The sequence below is a fragment of the Astatotilapia calliptera genome, chromosome 18 (genome assembly GCF_964374335.1).
Source record: "Astatotilapia calliptera chromosome 18, fAstCal68.1, whole genome shotgun sequence".
Taxonomy (NCBI): Eukaryota; Metazoa; Chordata; class Actinopteri; order Cichliformes; family Cichlidae; genus Astatotilapia; species Astatotilapia calliptera.
This window is the reverse complement of record NC_137439.1, coordinates 16,584,230-16,598,860: the sequence shown is the minus strand read 5'-3', so window position 1 is coordinate 16,598,860 and position 14,631 is coordinate 16,584,230. Positions and strand designations below refer to the sequence as shown.

General features: G+C 41.6%; 1 protein-coding gene across 1 annotated transcript in view; it reads left to right on the top strand.

The window, feature by feature from the left end:
- Positions 1-14,631, top strand: part of obscnb (obscurin, cytoskeletal calmodulin and titin-interacting RhoGEF b) — a 58,474-nt gene that overhangs the window by 32,190 nt on the left and 11,653 nt on the right. The window contains exons 44-56 of the mRNA XM_080292905.1: positions 37-303; positions 707-976; positions 1,697-1,963; positions 2,320-2,598; positions 3,163-3,420; positions 3,597-3,863; positions 4,012-4,284; positions 6,763-7,029; positions 7,260-7,535; positions 7,645-7,917; positions 12,432-12,722; positions 12,944-12,973; positions 13,146-14,483. Of these exons, the coding sequence (XP_080149031.1) occupies positions 37-303; positions 707-976; positions 1,697-1,963; positions 2,320-2,598; positions 3,163-3,420; positions 3,597-3,863; positions 4,012-4,284; positions 6,763-7,029; positions 7,260-7,535; positions 7,645-7,917; positions 12,432-12,722; positions 12,944-12,973; positions 13,146-14,483 (4,356 nt within the window). The remainder of the gene's footprint in view (positions 1-36; positions 304-706; positions 977-1,696; positions 1,964-2,319; positions 2,599-3,162; positions 3,421-3,596; positions 3,864-4,011; positions 4,285-6,762; positions 7,030-7,259; positions 7,536-7,644; positions 7,918-12,431; positions 12,723-12,943; positions 12,974-13,145; positions 14,484-14,631) is intronic.

Here is a 14,631-nt window from a genome sequence, read left to right as displayed (position 1 = left end):
AAAATATTTCCCTCATTTTTTCTCACTTTTCTACAGCCAAGCCTGTCCTTTTCAAAACCCAGCTACAGAACCTTGAAGGACAAGCAGGAGAGAGCGCCTGTCTTCGTTGTGAAATCACAAAGCCGGGGGTCAGTGTGGTCTGGAGGTGTGGTGATCGGGTGCTGGCATCCAGCAGCAAGTATCACCTGAAGCAGGAAGGGACTGTAGTTGAGCTTATTATCTACAAACTGCAAGGAACTGACTCAGGAGAGTACTCCTGTGATACAGGCAGGCAGAAGACTTCAGCTGTCCTCACTGTGAAGGGTAGGATTTTTTTCTATTTAAGACTGCTCCTCCCATGCACTCTCTTGAGCTGGAGCCCAGTCATCCTTCATTTCCAACATACTCCCTCTTATTGACCATCTTCTCACAGAGCAACACTTGAGCATGAAGTGTTTTCAGTGTTCAAGAAAACTTGCTCGTCTCATATTCCGTAGCACCTCACTCTTTTGTGCACTTCTTGTTATTTGTATGCACTTTTCTCTTGAGCTCAATCACTGATTTCACCATTTGAGCCTTTCACATTTCTGTCTTCACAAATATTAACAAACACTACTCTGTTTTCTTCACTTGGCACTGGTAATTGTAGCTCAGCAGAAATCTTCATAAATGATCAACTTGAACTTCACCAAACGTTGTGTGCTTCTAAACTGTATTTGTCAAACAGAGGTCGAGGTTAAAGTACTGAAATTCTTGGAGAGCTGCGTTGTGTACGAGGGTGAAGATGTCTGCTTTGAGTGTCTGGTTTCTCATGAGGAGGCACCAATGGCACTGTGGAAACTCCAGGATGTCCCTCTGCAGAATAATGAAATGAACCTGATCAAGGCTGAGGGCCGGCTGCACAGCCTCACACTCAGAGGCGTCACTACAGCTGATTCGGGGACAGTAACTTTCACTGTGGGAAACCACACTTCCACAGCTTCTCTGACAGTCAGAGGTAAGGGAATTGTAGGCAATGTATTCCTTGGGAACATCTTCCAGTTGGCTTCTACAATAATTTTGGGACTATCTTCTGCTCATTTGCTGTCAGTCTTCTTGTTTTTGGATACTTTCTCTCTATTTTTTCAGAAGTTCTTAAAAGCAACAACTGTCTTGTTATCTTTTCATCTTGCTATGGCATCTAAAGAAAATTCTCACTTTCCATTACATTTCTATTTCCAGAGTACATGCATGCTTACCTTACTTTCCATTGAACTTGGAACTAATAAAACTCTTTTACTTTTCATTTTAGTACTAAAATAACATATTGGTCTTGTTGATCAATGTGTTTTCATCCAGTAAATTTTTGTACATCACCGAATGCTGTTATAACTGTTGTTTTACTTTTCTTCAGTTAAGCTGAAGCTGGAAGTGTTGAGTCTTTGACTTTTTCATGTTTGGGGTTACTTGGATTAAGGATTTAAGACATGCACCATGCACCACCAACAGCAAAACTGTTCTGATTGTTGAGTTTTTTCTGATTAGTTGTATTTGTGACTTTCTTTAAACTTATGAATGGGTGGATTGTAGGTCTCCTTGGAGCACATTGATTGATTGTATGTAAATTTTGGAAGGACTGTGCAGCCTCGCTGTGGATTATAGTGTGTTTTCTGGTGTCAGTGTTCACTTTCTAAAGTTTTAAAGTCTGTCATCGTAATGAAATTGGTGTCTCTGGCAGCTGCACCTGTAGTATTCAAGAAGGAGCTGAAAAGTCAAGAGGCCAAAGAAGGTGGCGAAGCCTCTCTGTCCTGTGAGGTATCAAGCCCTGATCACAAGGTGACCTGGTGGAAGGGCTCAACTCTTCTCACACAGGGAGAGAAATACACCATGGAGCAAAAAGCAACCACTCACATTCTGATCATACACAAGCTGATCATGGAGGATAGTGGGGAATATACCTGTGATACTGGAGACCAGAAAAGCACTGCTACCCTGACTGTAAAAGGTAACAGAGCACATCTTCATCTATCATCTGTCTGTGTCTCTCATTTCCTTTCCTCTTGTCTTCATCCTTCCTGAAGTTCATATTCACCGCATTATCAAGTACTGGAGAAAAGTGTATCCTCTACTCACAGCTAATTCTCTTGGATTCACAGATTTAGAGAATCCAGTGCTTTACTGGAATTATCTGATTTTATTTATATGCATTGTTGATAGTTTAGTAGCTCTAGGGTGTTAAAAAACACCACATCTGGGAATGACATGTTGAGTAAGCATATGCCCTCATAGTCATGATGTCTGGAAGCTCTGCACAGAACTGATCTCTGATCTCTCATCATCCATCATCCCATTCACCCTCAGAGCATGTGCGAATCATTCGAGAACTCTGCGACATTACTGTGACCACTGGGAAAGACGCCGTCTTTGAGGTTGAGCTGTCACACTCTGGTGTCACCAATGGGGAATGGTGGCTTTCAGACAACCTGCTTCAAAATAATGATCTGAATCAAATGAGCATTATAGGGAGAGTGCACCGCTTGGTCCTCAAGATGGTAACCACGGATGAATCTGGAGATGTTGCCTTCGTGGTGGGAGAAGAGAAGAGTGTGGCCTGTCTTCTGGTGGAGGAGAAACCCAAAGGTAAAGGAGATGAGAGTTTTCACCCTCAGAGCCATTTTCATCAAAAACCACAAATTATTATTATTCTTTTTCAAATCCACTGGCATTTCACATTTTTTGTATTTTCATTAAATATATTTTATAGTATTTATTAATTTTAAAGGGCTGATAGAGGTACTTTAGCTCAACAAAGCAATACTACTGTAAATTGTATGTTTTAAAACTGGGTAGTTTCAGATATATATAATGTAGTTCTGCAGCATAGTTATTATTGTGACTGTATTTCCCATTTGGTGAGGTAATACATTTCTTACATTAGTCTTTGGTGCCCAGCCGTTAAATTCTGTATGTAATTGTCATCCCTGTGCTTGTTTATTAGTCTAGCTGGACATGGATTTAAAGTAAATTTGACTGCTTGCTAGAAACATACAAACACAACACAATAATTCTACGTTTTTTTAAATTGTCATATTATTTTATGTATAATTTGTGTTACAGTAGTGCACAGAAATCAAGAATGAAAGCATAATGCCAGTGCAGAATGGAAAAGGTTGCATATAAATGCTACTTGTCCTGTATTTGCAGTGCTAATATTAGAGAAGCCACACAACACTGTTGCATTAGAAGGTGAAACGGTCACTTTGGCCTGCACCATCTCTGACCCCAGTGGTAAGGTTACATGGATCAAAAACAATGTGGCCCTCCAAGCGGGTCTCAAGTATGACCTGAAGAAGAATGCAGCATTTCATCAGCTTCGTATTCACAACCTGGTGGCTGAGGACGCCGGAACGTATACCTGCGACACTGGGGATGCACAGTGTGATGTCACGCTGACTGTGGAAGGTAAAAACATTGGATTGAAATGGACAACTAAAATATTCTTGAACGTCCACCTCCTTCAACCACCCAGTATAGTCTGAAGCCCTCAGGGATGTTTCTCTCATCATCTCCACTATTTGACATCGAACTTGCCATCTCAATATGTTATATCAACTTTTCTTACTTTAAACTCTCACCAGGTGCCCCAGTCTTCTTCCAGACAGAGCTCAAGAACCAGGATGCCATAGAGGGTGATGATATTACTCTGCACTGTGAGCTCTCTAAGCCGTGTGTTTGTGTTGAGTGGAGGAAAGGAGGATTAGTCCTCCGGCCTGGTAAGAAGTATGAGATGAGACAGTCAGGGTGTATTCAAGAGCTCTGTATATGGAATCTGGAGCCTGATGACAGTGGCTACTACACCTGCGATGCAGGAGACCAGCTCACTACAGCTTCTTTAGCAGTGCAAGGTAGCCTCCCATTCAGTACTGTTGCAGTTTTTCTTAATTGTGAAACTTCTATCTGGCTCATATGTTGTGTGTTTTTTGTTTAGAGTTGGCATTATGATGATTATGAGTACATTTAAGGCTCAATGTATTCATATTTTCCACTCAACAGCAAAAGAAGTCTTCATTGTTTCTGGCCTTAAGTCCACCGATGTTTTTGTTGGCGAATGGGCAACTTTCTCCTGCCAGCTCTCTGGTAAAGCCCACGGCAAGGTGCAGTGGTGGCTGGATGGCAGCTTGTTGGAGAACAGCCCCTTTAGTGAGATAGGGCTGGCCCAGGGCCACATCCACACACTCACCTTAAAGAACCTGGCCACAGATGACTCTGGCACTGTCACCTTCAAAGCTGGCAGTTTAACATCAACAGCCAAGCTCTTGGTCAAAGGTATCATGAAAATGTTAACTGCAGACTGAGATAAGCTTTTTCCCAGAGACTGAGATAAAACAGTCTCTTTTAGTCTTATACAATCTCTAAGGATCCTGCAGTGTTTTAATTCTACATTTAAAATCTTAATGGGTCAATTTTCCTACTTCAGTATTCCTTATTATTTTGAATTAAATAGTAGAAGCAGGAAACTAATATATTTATGTTTTCTATCTAATAACTGGCATTTACTACAAAAAAATGTGCCATTCTTAGTGAAGAATATGGGGTTATATACTATGAAATATAATCATATTTCATATATAATCATATTTTTTACTGCAGGGTTCCATCCAGCTATTTGACATATTAGTGCTCCATCATGCATGAGAAGCAGTAGTTTGCATTTCATTAATAATAAGAAGTTATGTTTTATGCAATATGCTTTGATATAATCTAAAAAATACAACTGGGTGCAGCACCACAGTAAAGCTTTAGGAACCTTTTCGACTCAATTAACTAGTATTAAAAATGCTGCTCTTCTTTTGAATGTAGGGCTGCTGAAATGATGAAAAATAATAATCACGGTTATGTTTCTCACTTTGAAACACAATCAGATTTACTAATTTTGTGGAGCATTGTTATACCTTAAGAAGTACTTTCTGATGCATCATCATTGACGTGTAAACAATGAGTATAATTACACAATAGTGAAAAGGACAACTAGAGAGCAACTTGCAATGGGATCACACAAGCCCCCACACCTGGTCTGACTAAATCTAGCAACGTTGTGACAGTTTTGTTGATAAAATCCTTTACAAACGGATATAAACACTAGTTTTCTAATGATGCTAGCCTTATATTGTTCACATTCAAGCTACAGTAGACAGACCTCACTTTGAGCCTGGTGTAAAACAGAACACAAAAGGATTGATTCAGAGTGATGCTCTGGTCTAAAACCTCTCCCAAGGAGGTGATGTTTTTAGAGGCATTAGTGTGCATGTGTGTTTCCTACAAGGTCAGTAGATCAATCTGAGGGTTAAAGTGACAATAATGATATATATGGAGGTATTTAAAACTATGTTTCTTACTGCCATCATTTGTATTGTCAGTATATGGGCATGTGTGTGCATTGAGTTCTTCTTCAAGATAAAATAATGTTGAAACTTAATAATGATAATAATGTATTTTATCTTTAAAAGTATGCTTTAAATATTACTGCCTTTGTTTGTATTGACAACATTTGGGAAATAATACTGGTATATGGGGATAAAATTTTTTAAATACAACATTATAGTTTGCATCCAAATATCATCTGAAATTTGAAAAATTATTCTCAAAATTATATCAAGTGTGTTAAAAGGATTTTAACAAAAACAAAATGAATATATACAACATACAGTACTACTCTCTTGAAAAGTAAATACTGCCCAGGTTTGGACTCTCGGAGTGCTTCTTATTAGTTTAGTCTTCATTGTGAGTCCCTTGTGGTTTAGTCAGTCTAGCTATCAGGCTAGCTGACCTTTTGGCTGGTGGGTGGTGTTTCTGGTCCACATCCTGTGACTTTTTGTGTTTGATTTTCCTGCTTTAACATCTTGCCGGTTTTTTCATGCTCAATTTAAGGTTATATGCCCAGATTCAAGCTTTAATTACACTCGTATCTATACAGTATACTATTATCCATATTCTGACTGCAAATGTTGTAGCCAAACAGCTATTAAAGTTGTAAGCAGCTCCTTTTAACCATGCCTTCAACAACAGGGAAGGGAAGACCAATTAATACAAGAATGCTGAAAACAAGCATCATCAATCTGGGATTTCTTCATTCATTTTAAGCTTTTTTTAAGCATGATCGTGATTATTACAATGTTAACCTGCAGCCCTAACTGTAAGTATCCCTCAGTAATATAAATAAGAAGCCTGTCTTATTTGATGTTTGGATTCAGTAAAAAAAACAAACATAATCTAGATCTGGCTTCCGCCATGTTAAAGTTCACAGATGGTGAACCAGAATATTGAAATGCTTGAAAGAAAGTGCTGCTCCACCCATCCATACAGGCCGGCTGCTCTCAAATAGTCATGCTCTATTCATCTCCTCTGTCCCATCCTACCAAACCCTTCTTCTAACCTTCCAGCATTAAAATCTCTAACTCTTGTAGATACACTTTGAGTTTGGCATTTCTATCTACTATCACTCCCTTCTTCTCTATGAGCTGCCAGTAAGTCTTGACCCTTGGTTGTGAACTTTGACTGTTGGACTTTTTGACCCCCTGAGAGCTTATGTAGGTTAATGCATTGGACGATTTGAAAATACATAAAAATATACATAGAGTATTGGTACCTTACAATCAGTAATTTCAAAATAGTATCACTCACATATTTACACTCAGACATGCTTTTGGGGGTTATAAAGCTCTTATGTCAGTCGGCATGGCCCGCTTTTATCCTTACATCTCATGGCCAGGATTTGATCCTATGATCCCCTGACCCCAACCTCAGATCCCACAGTTGAAGTGGTGAGCGAGATGGAGGACCTTCGGGTGGTTGAAAACCAGCCGGCTGAGTTCATCTGCCAGTACTCAAGACCAGTGAAGGCTCAGTGGAAGAAAGATGGGCAGCCTTTGCAGCCTGATGGCCGAAGGGTGGTAGTGGAGCAGGACTGGAATGTGGCTCGCTTGTACATTAGCCATGTGTCTGCTGAGGACAGGGGCACATACTCCTGTGAGGCAGAGGGGACCTGCGTGGTCGCTTCACTTCATGTGGAAGGTGAGCTTACCTCCACATGGAAAAAGCACCAGGCTTTAGGGGATCTTCTCTGCTTCTTCCCAGAAAAACGTCTTTGGAAAAAAAAAAACCAAAACAGGCCTTTTACTCATCATCACAGCATTTTTGCTCTTGGTTGACAAAGGCTTAACTATTTTACTTTTGTCTTTGAGAACTGCAGTCCTTTTATAATCTATTATAATTAAGTTACCATGGTTTCTTGCTTTCTACAGCCAAACCCATTACCATTGTTCAGGGCCTGGAGAATGTGGACACTTTTGATGGAGGCGAAGCGCTCTTTGAGTGTGCCCTGTCTCGTCCTGAGAGCAAAAACTGCCAGTGGCTCCTTGATGGCAAACCACTGAAAGAATCCCCGAATGCTGAGGTTGTATCATTCGAGAGCGGTCGTCGCCATCTGCTCCTGCTGAAAGAGCTGCGCGTCAAAGACAGTTGCACGGTGACTTTCAGAGCTGGCGCAGCGTCCACATCTGCCCAGCTCACTGTTAAAGGTAAGTCATCAAAATGAAGACTGTACAACAGTGAAGCTGTAGTAATATTATGATCTTGACTTTAGTCAGCTGTGAATTACGACTTTTTTGTGGATTTTTCCCATGTAAGGTTGGCAGTTGGCCATTGTGAAGGGTTTGGAGGACAGAGTGGCTGCAGTGGGGGAGAAAGTTGAGTTCTGTGTTGAGCTCACGGAGGTGGTCCCTACGACAGAAGTGGTCTGGTATGCTAATGGAGTTGAGCTGAAGCCCAGTGACCTCTGGGCTATGAGGGCCGATGGTCGGTCTTACCGCCTTGTCCTGAGACAGGCGCCTCTTTTGCCCCAGCAGGAAATTACATTTGCTGCCAGAGATGCTATCTCTCTGGCCAAGCTCACCATCATCAGTAAGTGTTTAATGTCTATGTCTATGTCTATGAAAAGATTAACAAATATCCCTTTAAACCTGTATATAGAGTTTACTCCAATTTTTTGTAATTCTGAGTTTCAACCAGGGAGCGCAGAACCAGAATTAAAATTTTGGACAATTCAGGGTATAGTAGGAAGCTAAGGTAATAAAAATCTTTTGAAGAAGTATTGAGCAGGTATGGCATACCATCAAAGCTTCTTCTTAATACCTCCAACTGTGAAGTTTTATATTAGCTAGGCAGTTCAGTAGTAGTTTGAAGCTCTCTTCTTTATCCACACTCACAAAGGGGAGGCCTCCCCTTTGTGAGTGTGGACGCTTCATCTCTTTGCTCTTGAATGCTTTGCTTCTTATATTGATTTTTATTGATTTTTATGCTGATTTTTTCCCTTTTTTCCGTGTGAGCTTACCTGCGATAACTTCTGGACACTTGTAGATCATTAGGACTAGAGTGTTCTTAACAGAAACAGCAACATTTTACGGTTACCTTGTCCTCAGCGCTCCGTGTGTCTGTGGCCTAGACACAGCTGAAGCCTGATTACAGCGTCTGAGCACCGAGCAGCCTCAATAGCCTGGAAAGGTGCTAACCGCTAGGCTAACTAGCAACAAGATGCCTTCCCTCTCCACAGATGACTACCACAGCCTCCTGCAGAAGATTGCAGTACTGGAGACAAAAATTCATCGCTTAGAAGTAAACGTGGAGGTAAATGGACTGTGTGGAAATGAAACAACCTTGCCTTTGATTCAAAACAATGGCGATGAGCAAGCTAGTACACAGCTAAGGAGCACAGATAACATGACCAAGAAAGTAGACTCTGTGCATTATTATAAATCCTCAAGTGATAATCCCCCCTTAGACTGTCTTGGTGCAAAACCAAGACATAAATCATGTCTCCTGGAAGGGGGAGGACGTATCACAGGCAGGGCACAGCGAGCTGAAATCTCTGAAACCGACTGGCCTTCACTTCCTACGAGACAGAGAAGCTCTTCTACCCCTGTATACGGGAGGAAACAGGACTGGACAACCGTGAATAGGAAGGTTAACAACAAACCTCCAAAACAACTGAATGTGAAACTGCAGAACAGATTTGCTCCACTATCAAAGGACCCTGGATCTATATCGGACAACCATCCATCTAAAAGCAGCGAAATAAGGTCTGAAAATCTGTTGAAAAGTGAAAGGCCACAGGGAAAGCTAAAGGCTAGGCCTGAAACTCTGATTGTGGGTGACTCTGCCGTAAAGGATGTACAAAGGATGTGCGGTAAGAACACTAAAGTCCTCTGCTTTCCTAACGATATGGTCAACAACCTGAAGGAGAGAATTCTTCAAATTGCAGATGAATATCCAACTGTGACAAACATTGTTCTGCATACAGGGTCAAACGATGTGTCCAAACAACAGTCGGAGGTTCTGAAACGGGACTTTACTGGATTATTAAATACTGTAAACTCTCTGAATGCAGCTGTATTCATCAGTGGACCTGTACCGCCGGTCAGAGGAGGAGACGAGAGATTCAGCAGGTTGTTTACACTGAATAAATGGCTTATATCAGCATGTGCTGACCACTCAGTGCATTTTATCGACAACTTTAATATTTTTTGGGAACGCAGGCATCTGTTCAAAGCAAATGGATTTAATTTTAACAAGTCAGGGGTGAAACTGTTCACCTCCAACTTGTTTTATTCCATACGTCATCCATCCGTGCTTGGTGCCAAGGCTGAGATAAACGAGGAGTTATCTCATAAAGAGGAACAAACAGTACTCCAAGAACAGACAAAGCCCAGCAGAAACCTTGAGGAGGAGCTCCATTTGCCCCCACCCGGGAAGAGCCTCAGAAAGGAGAGACATCCATGGCATCTGAGGAAGAGCCTCAGAAAGGAGAGACATCTAAGGCAAGAAGAGGGGTCCCTATTTGCCTCCAACTCTCTCAACAACACCAACGACCAGGACAAGGGACCACGACCTTCCCCAGTCCCCCAAACCCCTGACAGGCCATCACCCTCCTCCCCCTCCCTTTCTCCCTCCTCCCCACACCTGAAATTCACTGAGGAGATGATGGAGCGGGTCAATGCTGGGCTCAGATCTACCCCCCGTCCCAATCCCTTTTTGTCCCCCATGTGTTTCCAGAATCACTAAAAACTGCTGTAATCAAACCTATACTGAAAAAGGACAATCTTGACAAGACACAAATGAACAACTACAGGCCGATCTCAAATCTCCCGTTTTTAAGTAAGATCATTGAAAAAGCAGTTTCTCAACAGCTCAGTTACTTCTTAAAACAGAATAATTGCTACGATGCCTTCCAGTCAGGTTTTAGACAGAACCACAGCACTGAAACCGCTCTGACCAAAGTGTTTAATGACATATGTCTGAATACAGACAGTGGAAAAATGTCAGTCCTAGTTTTACTGGATCTCAGTCCAGCATTTGATACAGTTGACCACAACATATTACTCAAACGACTGGAGAACTGGACAGGTCTTTCAGGAACTGTACTAAACTGGTTCAAAACATACGTAGAAAACAGGAAATACTTTGTATCAATAGGTAACTTCACATCCGAGCAGACAAGTATCACATGTGGAGTTCCCCAAGGTTCCATCTTGGGACCCCTTCTGTTTAACATCTACATGCTCCCACTGGCACAGATTATAAACAACAACAAAATAAACTATCACAGCTATGCAGATGACACACAAATATATATCACAATGTCACCAGGAGACCGAGGCCCTGTACAGGCTCTTGGTAAATGCATTGAGGAAATCAATGACTGGTTGTGCCACAATTTTCTCCAGCTAAACAAAAACAAAACTGAGGTAATAGTCTTTGGCGCCAAAGAAAAACGATTACAGGTCACCAGAGAACTTCAATCTATACATCTAAAAACCACAAACCAGGCGAGAAATTTGGGTGTAGTGATGGATGCAGACCTAAACTTAGAAAAACACATTAAGACAATAACAAAGTCAGCTTACTATCACCTCAAGAATATATCAAGGATAAAAGATCTGATGTCTCAACAGGACCTGGAAAAACTAGTCCATGCATTCATCTTTAGTAGGCTTGATTACTGTAACAGCATCTTTACAGGTCTACCTAAAAAATCAGTCAGACAACTACAGCTCATTCAGAACTCTGCTGCTCGAGTCCTCACTAAGACCAAAAAAGTGGACCACATCAGTCCAGCTCTGAGGTCCTTACACTGGCTGCCTGTCCGTCAGAGGATAGACTTTAAAGTTCTGATGCTGGCCTATAAAGCTCTGAATGGTTTAGGACCAAAATACATCAATGACCTCCTGACCCAGTATGAACCATCCAGATCCCTCAGGTCATCTGGATCCGGTCTTTTATCAGTTCCCAGAGTCAGAACCAGACATGGAGAAGCTGCATTCAGCTTTTATGCTCCTTATATCTGGAACAAACTCCCAGAAAGCCTCAGATCAGCTGAAACACTCAGTTTATTTAAATCCAGGTTGAAGACTCACCTGTTCTCAGCTGCATTTGAATAAAGCACCAAATCCACACTTTAAGCTTAAATTTCAAAACTTACATTTTAACTACTGATTTTATCTACTGTTCTGATTTTATCTGTTTTGATCTTATATACTGTTTTGTTTGTTTGTTAATTAGTTAGTTAGTTTATTTGCTTGTTTTAATCAATTTTAAATCATGCTTTTTATTTGTTCTTGTTTCTAATGTCTCTGTAAAGCACTTTGAATCACCTTGTTGTTGAATTGTACTATACAAATAAACTTGCCTTGCCTTGCCTTGCCTTTATCCACCACTGAAGATTTCACTTTGAAATTTGTACAGTCTAGTGGCCTGGTGTCCGTCTTCAACAACATGTTTGCTAGTAGGTACAACGTGTCATTTCATAACATACTACATGCCACTAGTATGGAGAACAGATTTCAAATATTATGTAAACAAGAAACAATGGTCAGAAGTGTGGTCTTAAGTTCCAACACAAACTAAAGCAATATAAATGGATAAATAGGCAATGCATTGCTCCAACAAGGCTGTGTTAACGCTAATACTTTCAACATTTGCATTAAATGTAAGAATCTTTGTTCCCACTTTATGTGGGAATGCCCTCTGATTCAATCTTTTTGAAAAAGGCTGCTGGAAATATGTAACCAAATTTCTGAGTAATAGATTCCTCTTAATTGTAATTTATGCTTAGTAAATATTTATCCCAGATGGTGCTGTGATCTCTAAGAATATCAGGTCCTTACTTAACTTCTGCTTTTTGGAAGCCAAACAGTACAGAGCTTTCTCTTTGAAGAAGCAGCAAACCTGTGCAAATTTACAGCGGCCTAAGACATTCTTTAGAAAAGATAAGCTATCTAACAAAAACATGGAAAGTTCTGGAGCATTTGGAACACCTTCCATATAACTTTCATAACAGATTAACACTGTAGAGTATTTGGTTTTTAATTAGTGTTCATAAATATATCCAATGGCGGTTTTTCTTTTTCCCTTCCCCATAGCTGTGCCTGATCCTCCAGAGGATCCGGAGGTCCTCAGTAAGACAAAAAAGTCTGTTACCCTCTCTTGGTTCACACCTTTGCATGATGGAGGAAGTCCCATTCTGGGCTACAGAGTGGAGATCCGAATGGTAGACAGTGCCCTCTGGCTTCCATGTCATTCTGAGCCTGTGCGTAACACCGAATTTGTGGTTGAAAATCTCAGTCCAGGCAGTGCCTACAGGTTTAGAGTGGCAGCCATCAACAGAGCAGGGATAGGGGAGCCTGTTGAGCTGCCTCAGACTGTTCAGCTTGGTGAGTGAATGTACGCTTCACTTAACACAAGTAGCTGCTTTTTTCTGTGATGTTGTGTTTATAATTGCAATTGCAGTTCATGTTTTATGTCACATGGTGATATAGATCAAGCTTTATGCAACTGCAACATTCTAGCCAAAGATGTAATGCTAGAAACCAAGGAATTTTGATATTTTATAAACTTTAATATCATTTGTTTTTCTTCTCTTCTTGAAACACAGAAGCACCTCCTCTGCCACCGATTACTCCAGGTAGGTCACTGTACGCTGTATATGTGGTACTTTTTGTATTTCTCCACAAGCTCTGCTGTAGCCCTAATGTAACCCTGCACATAAATGTTAAACGTAAGGATTAAGCACCAATTAAAGAGGGTGTGGTGCTGTATGGACCATAACTGTAACTCCATTGTGGTCATATGTGTAGATGCAAAACAGGAAGTAACTGAGGCACTGGGACAGCCCAGTCTTCCTCCTGAGGCTGCTGAAGAAGGTGATCTCCATGAACTTTGGGAAGCATCAGCCAAGAAACGACGCATGAGTCGGGAGCCAACTCTGGACTCCATCTCTGAACAACCAGAGGAGGATGGCAAAAGGGGTCAGAGCAAATTAGACCAGAATCAGCTTCCACAATCTGAGAAAGTGGAAGTCAAATCAACAGAGAAGGAGCAGGCCATTGTGTCAAAGAAGCAGACAGAAGCCAGCCTGTGCACCAGCTCTGAGGACGAGTCTGTTTCTGGGCGTTCGACGCTTGTTTCCTACCTCAAAAAGAGCAGCAAGACTACTGAGACAGTGACAAAGGAAGCAGATACTCTAGCTACTGAGAGGTTCTTCGCACATTTCCAAATGTCAGAGCAGAAAACTGTGCAGCAGACAGAAGTGAAAACAACTGTAGTTCAGCAAACCCAAGAAAAACACGTGTCTACAGAGGAAACTAGCATCATGGAGATCGGTAAAGAGGATGACCCTGAGCTCAGAGAAGCTGCTGTTAAGATTCAAGCTGCCTTCAAGGGCTACAAGGCCCGCAAGGACATGCGTCCTGTTTTTAAAGAAGTCTTCAAAGACCAGACTAAAGAACCTAATGGCACCATACATCTGGAATGTGTGACAGAAGGTAAACCTGATAAGGTCCGCTGGCTGAAAGATGGAGAACCACTGACGGATGGCAAGCATCATCATATTGATATCTATAATGATGGCACCTGCTCACTGGTCATTACTGCAATCACCACCAAGGACACTGGAGTTTACACATGTGAAGCCACTAACAAGTTTGGGGTAGCTTCTCACAGTGGTAAGGTGACTGTGGGAACGGTAAGAGAATCATCGGGCCGACGGCCGCTTACTGTAGGTTACAGTGCTGACAGTGAGCCTGAGAGCTCCTCCGGAAGTGAGATGGATGAGTCGCTGAGACAGGCAAGCAGACGCCTCCGGCGCCTGTTGCGCACGCGTCTCCCACCAGATGTTGAGGAAGAACCATTTGTCAGTGCAGATGAAGGAGACTTGCGAGCCCCAGACCCACAATCTTACCGTGAAGATGACAATTATATCTACATTCGTTTTGATTCACGGACAGAAGCTGAAGTTGCCTCTATGAGATTTCAGGAGATGTTTACAGTCCATGGGGTTCCTGTGGAGACCACAATCTTACCTGCAGGACCTCACAAAGTGGAGCTGCGAATTAAAAAGATGAGCTACATACAAGATGGTACACAGACGCCCACACAAGATAGACAGCCTCCTGCTTTCATGACTGGAGCTCCAGGTAAGAAGCAGCTTGCTCTCTGTTAATTATAACTTTCTTTATTCTTACACACATTTTGTCTGGTTAGTAATGCACCAAGTTCAATACACCAAGAACAATTTCTATGTAAGGGGTGGGATTTTTATATTTGCTTTCCGTTTGCTCTTGT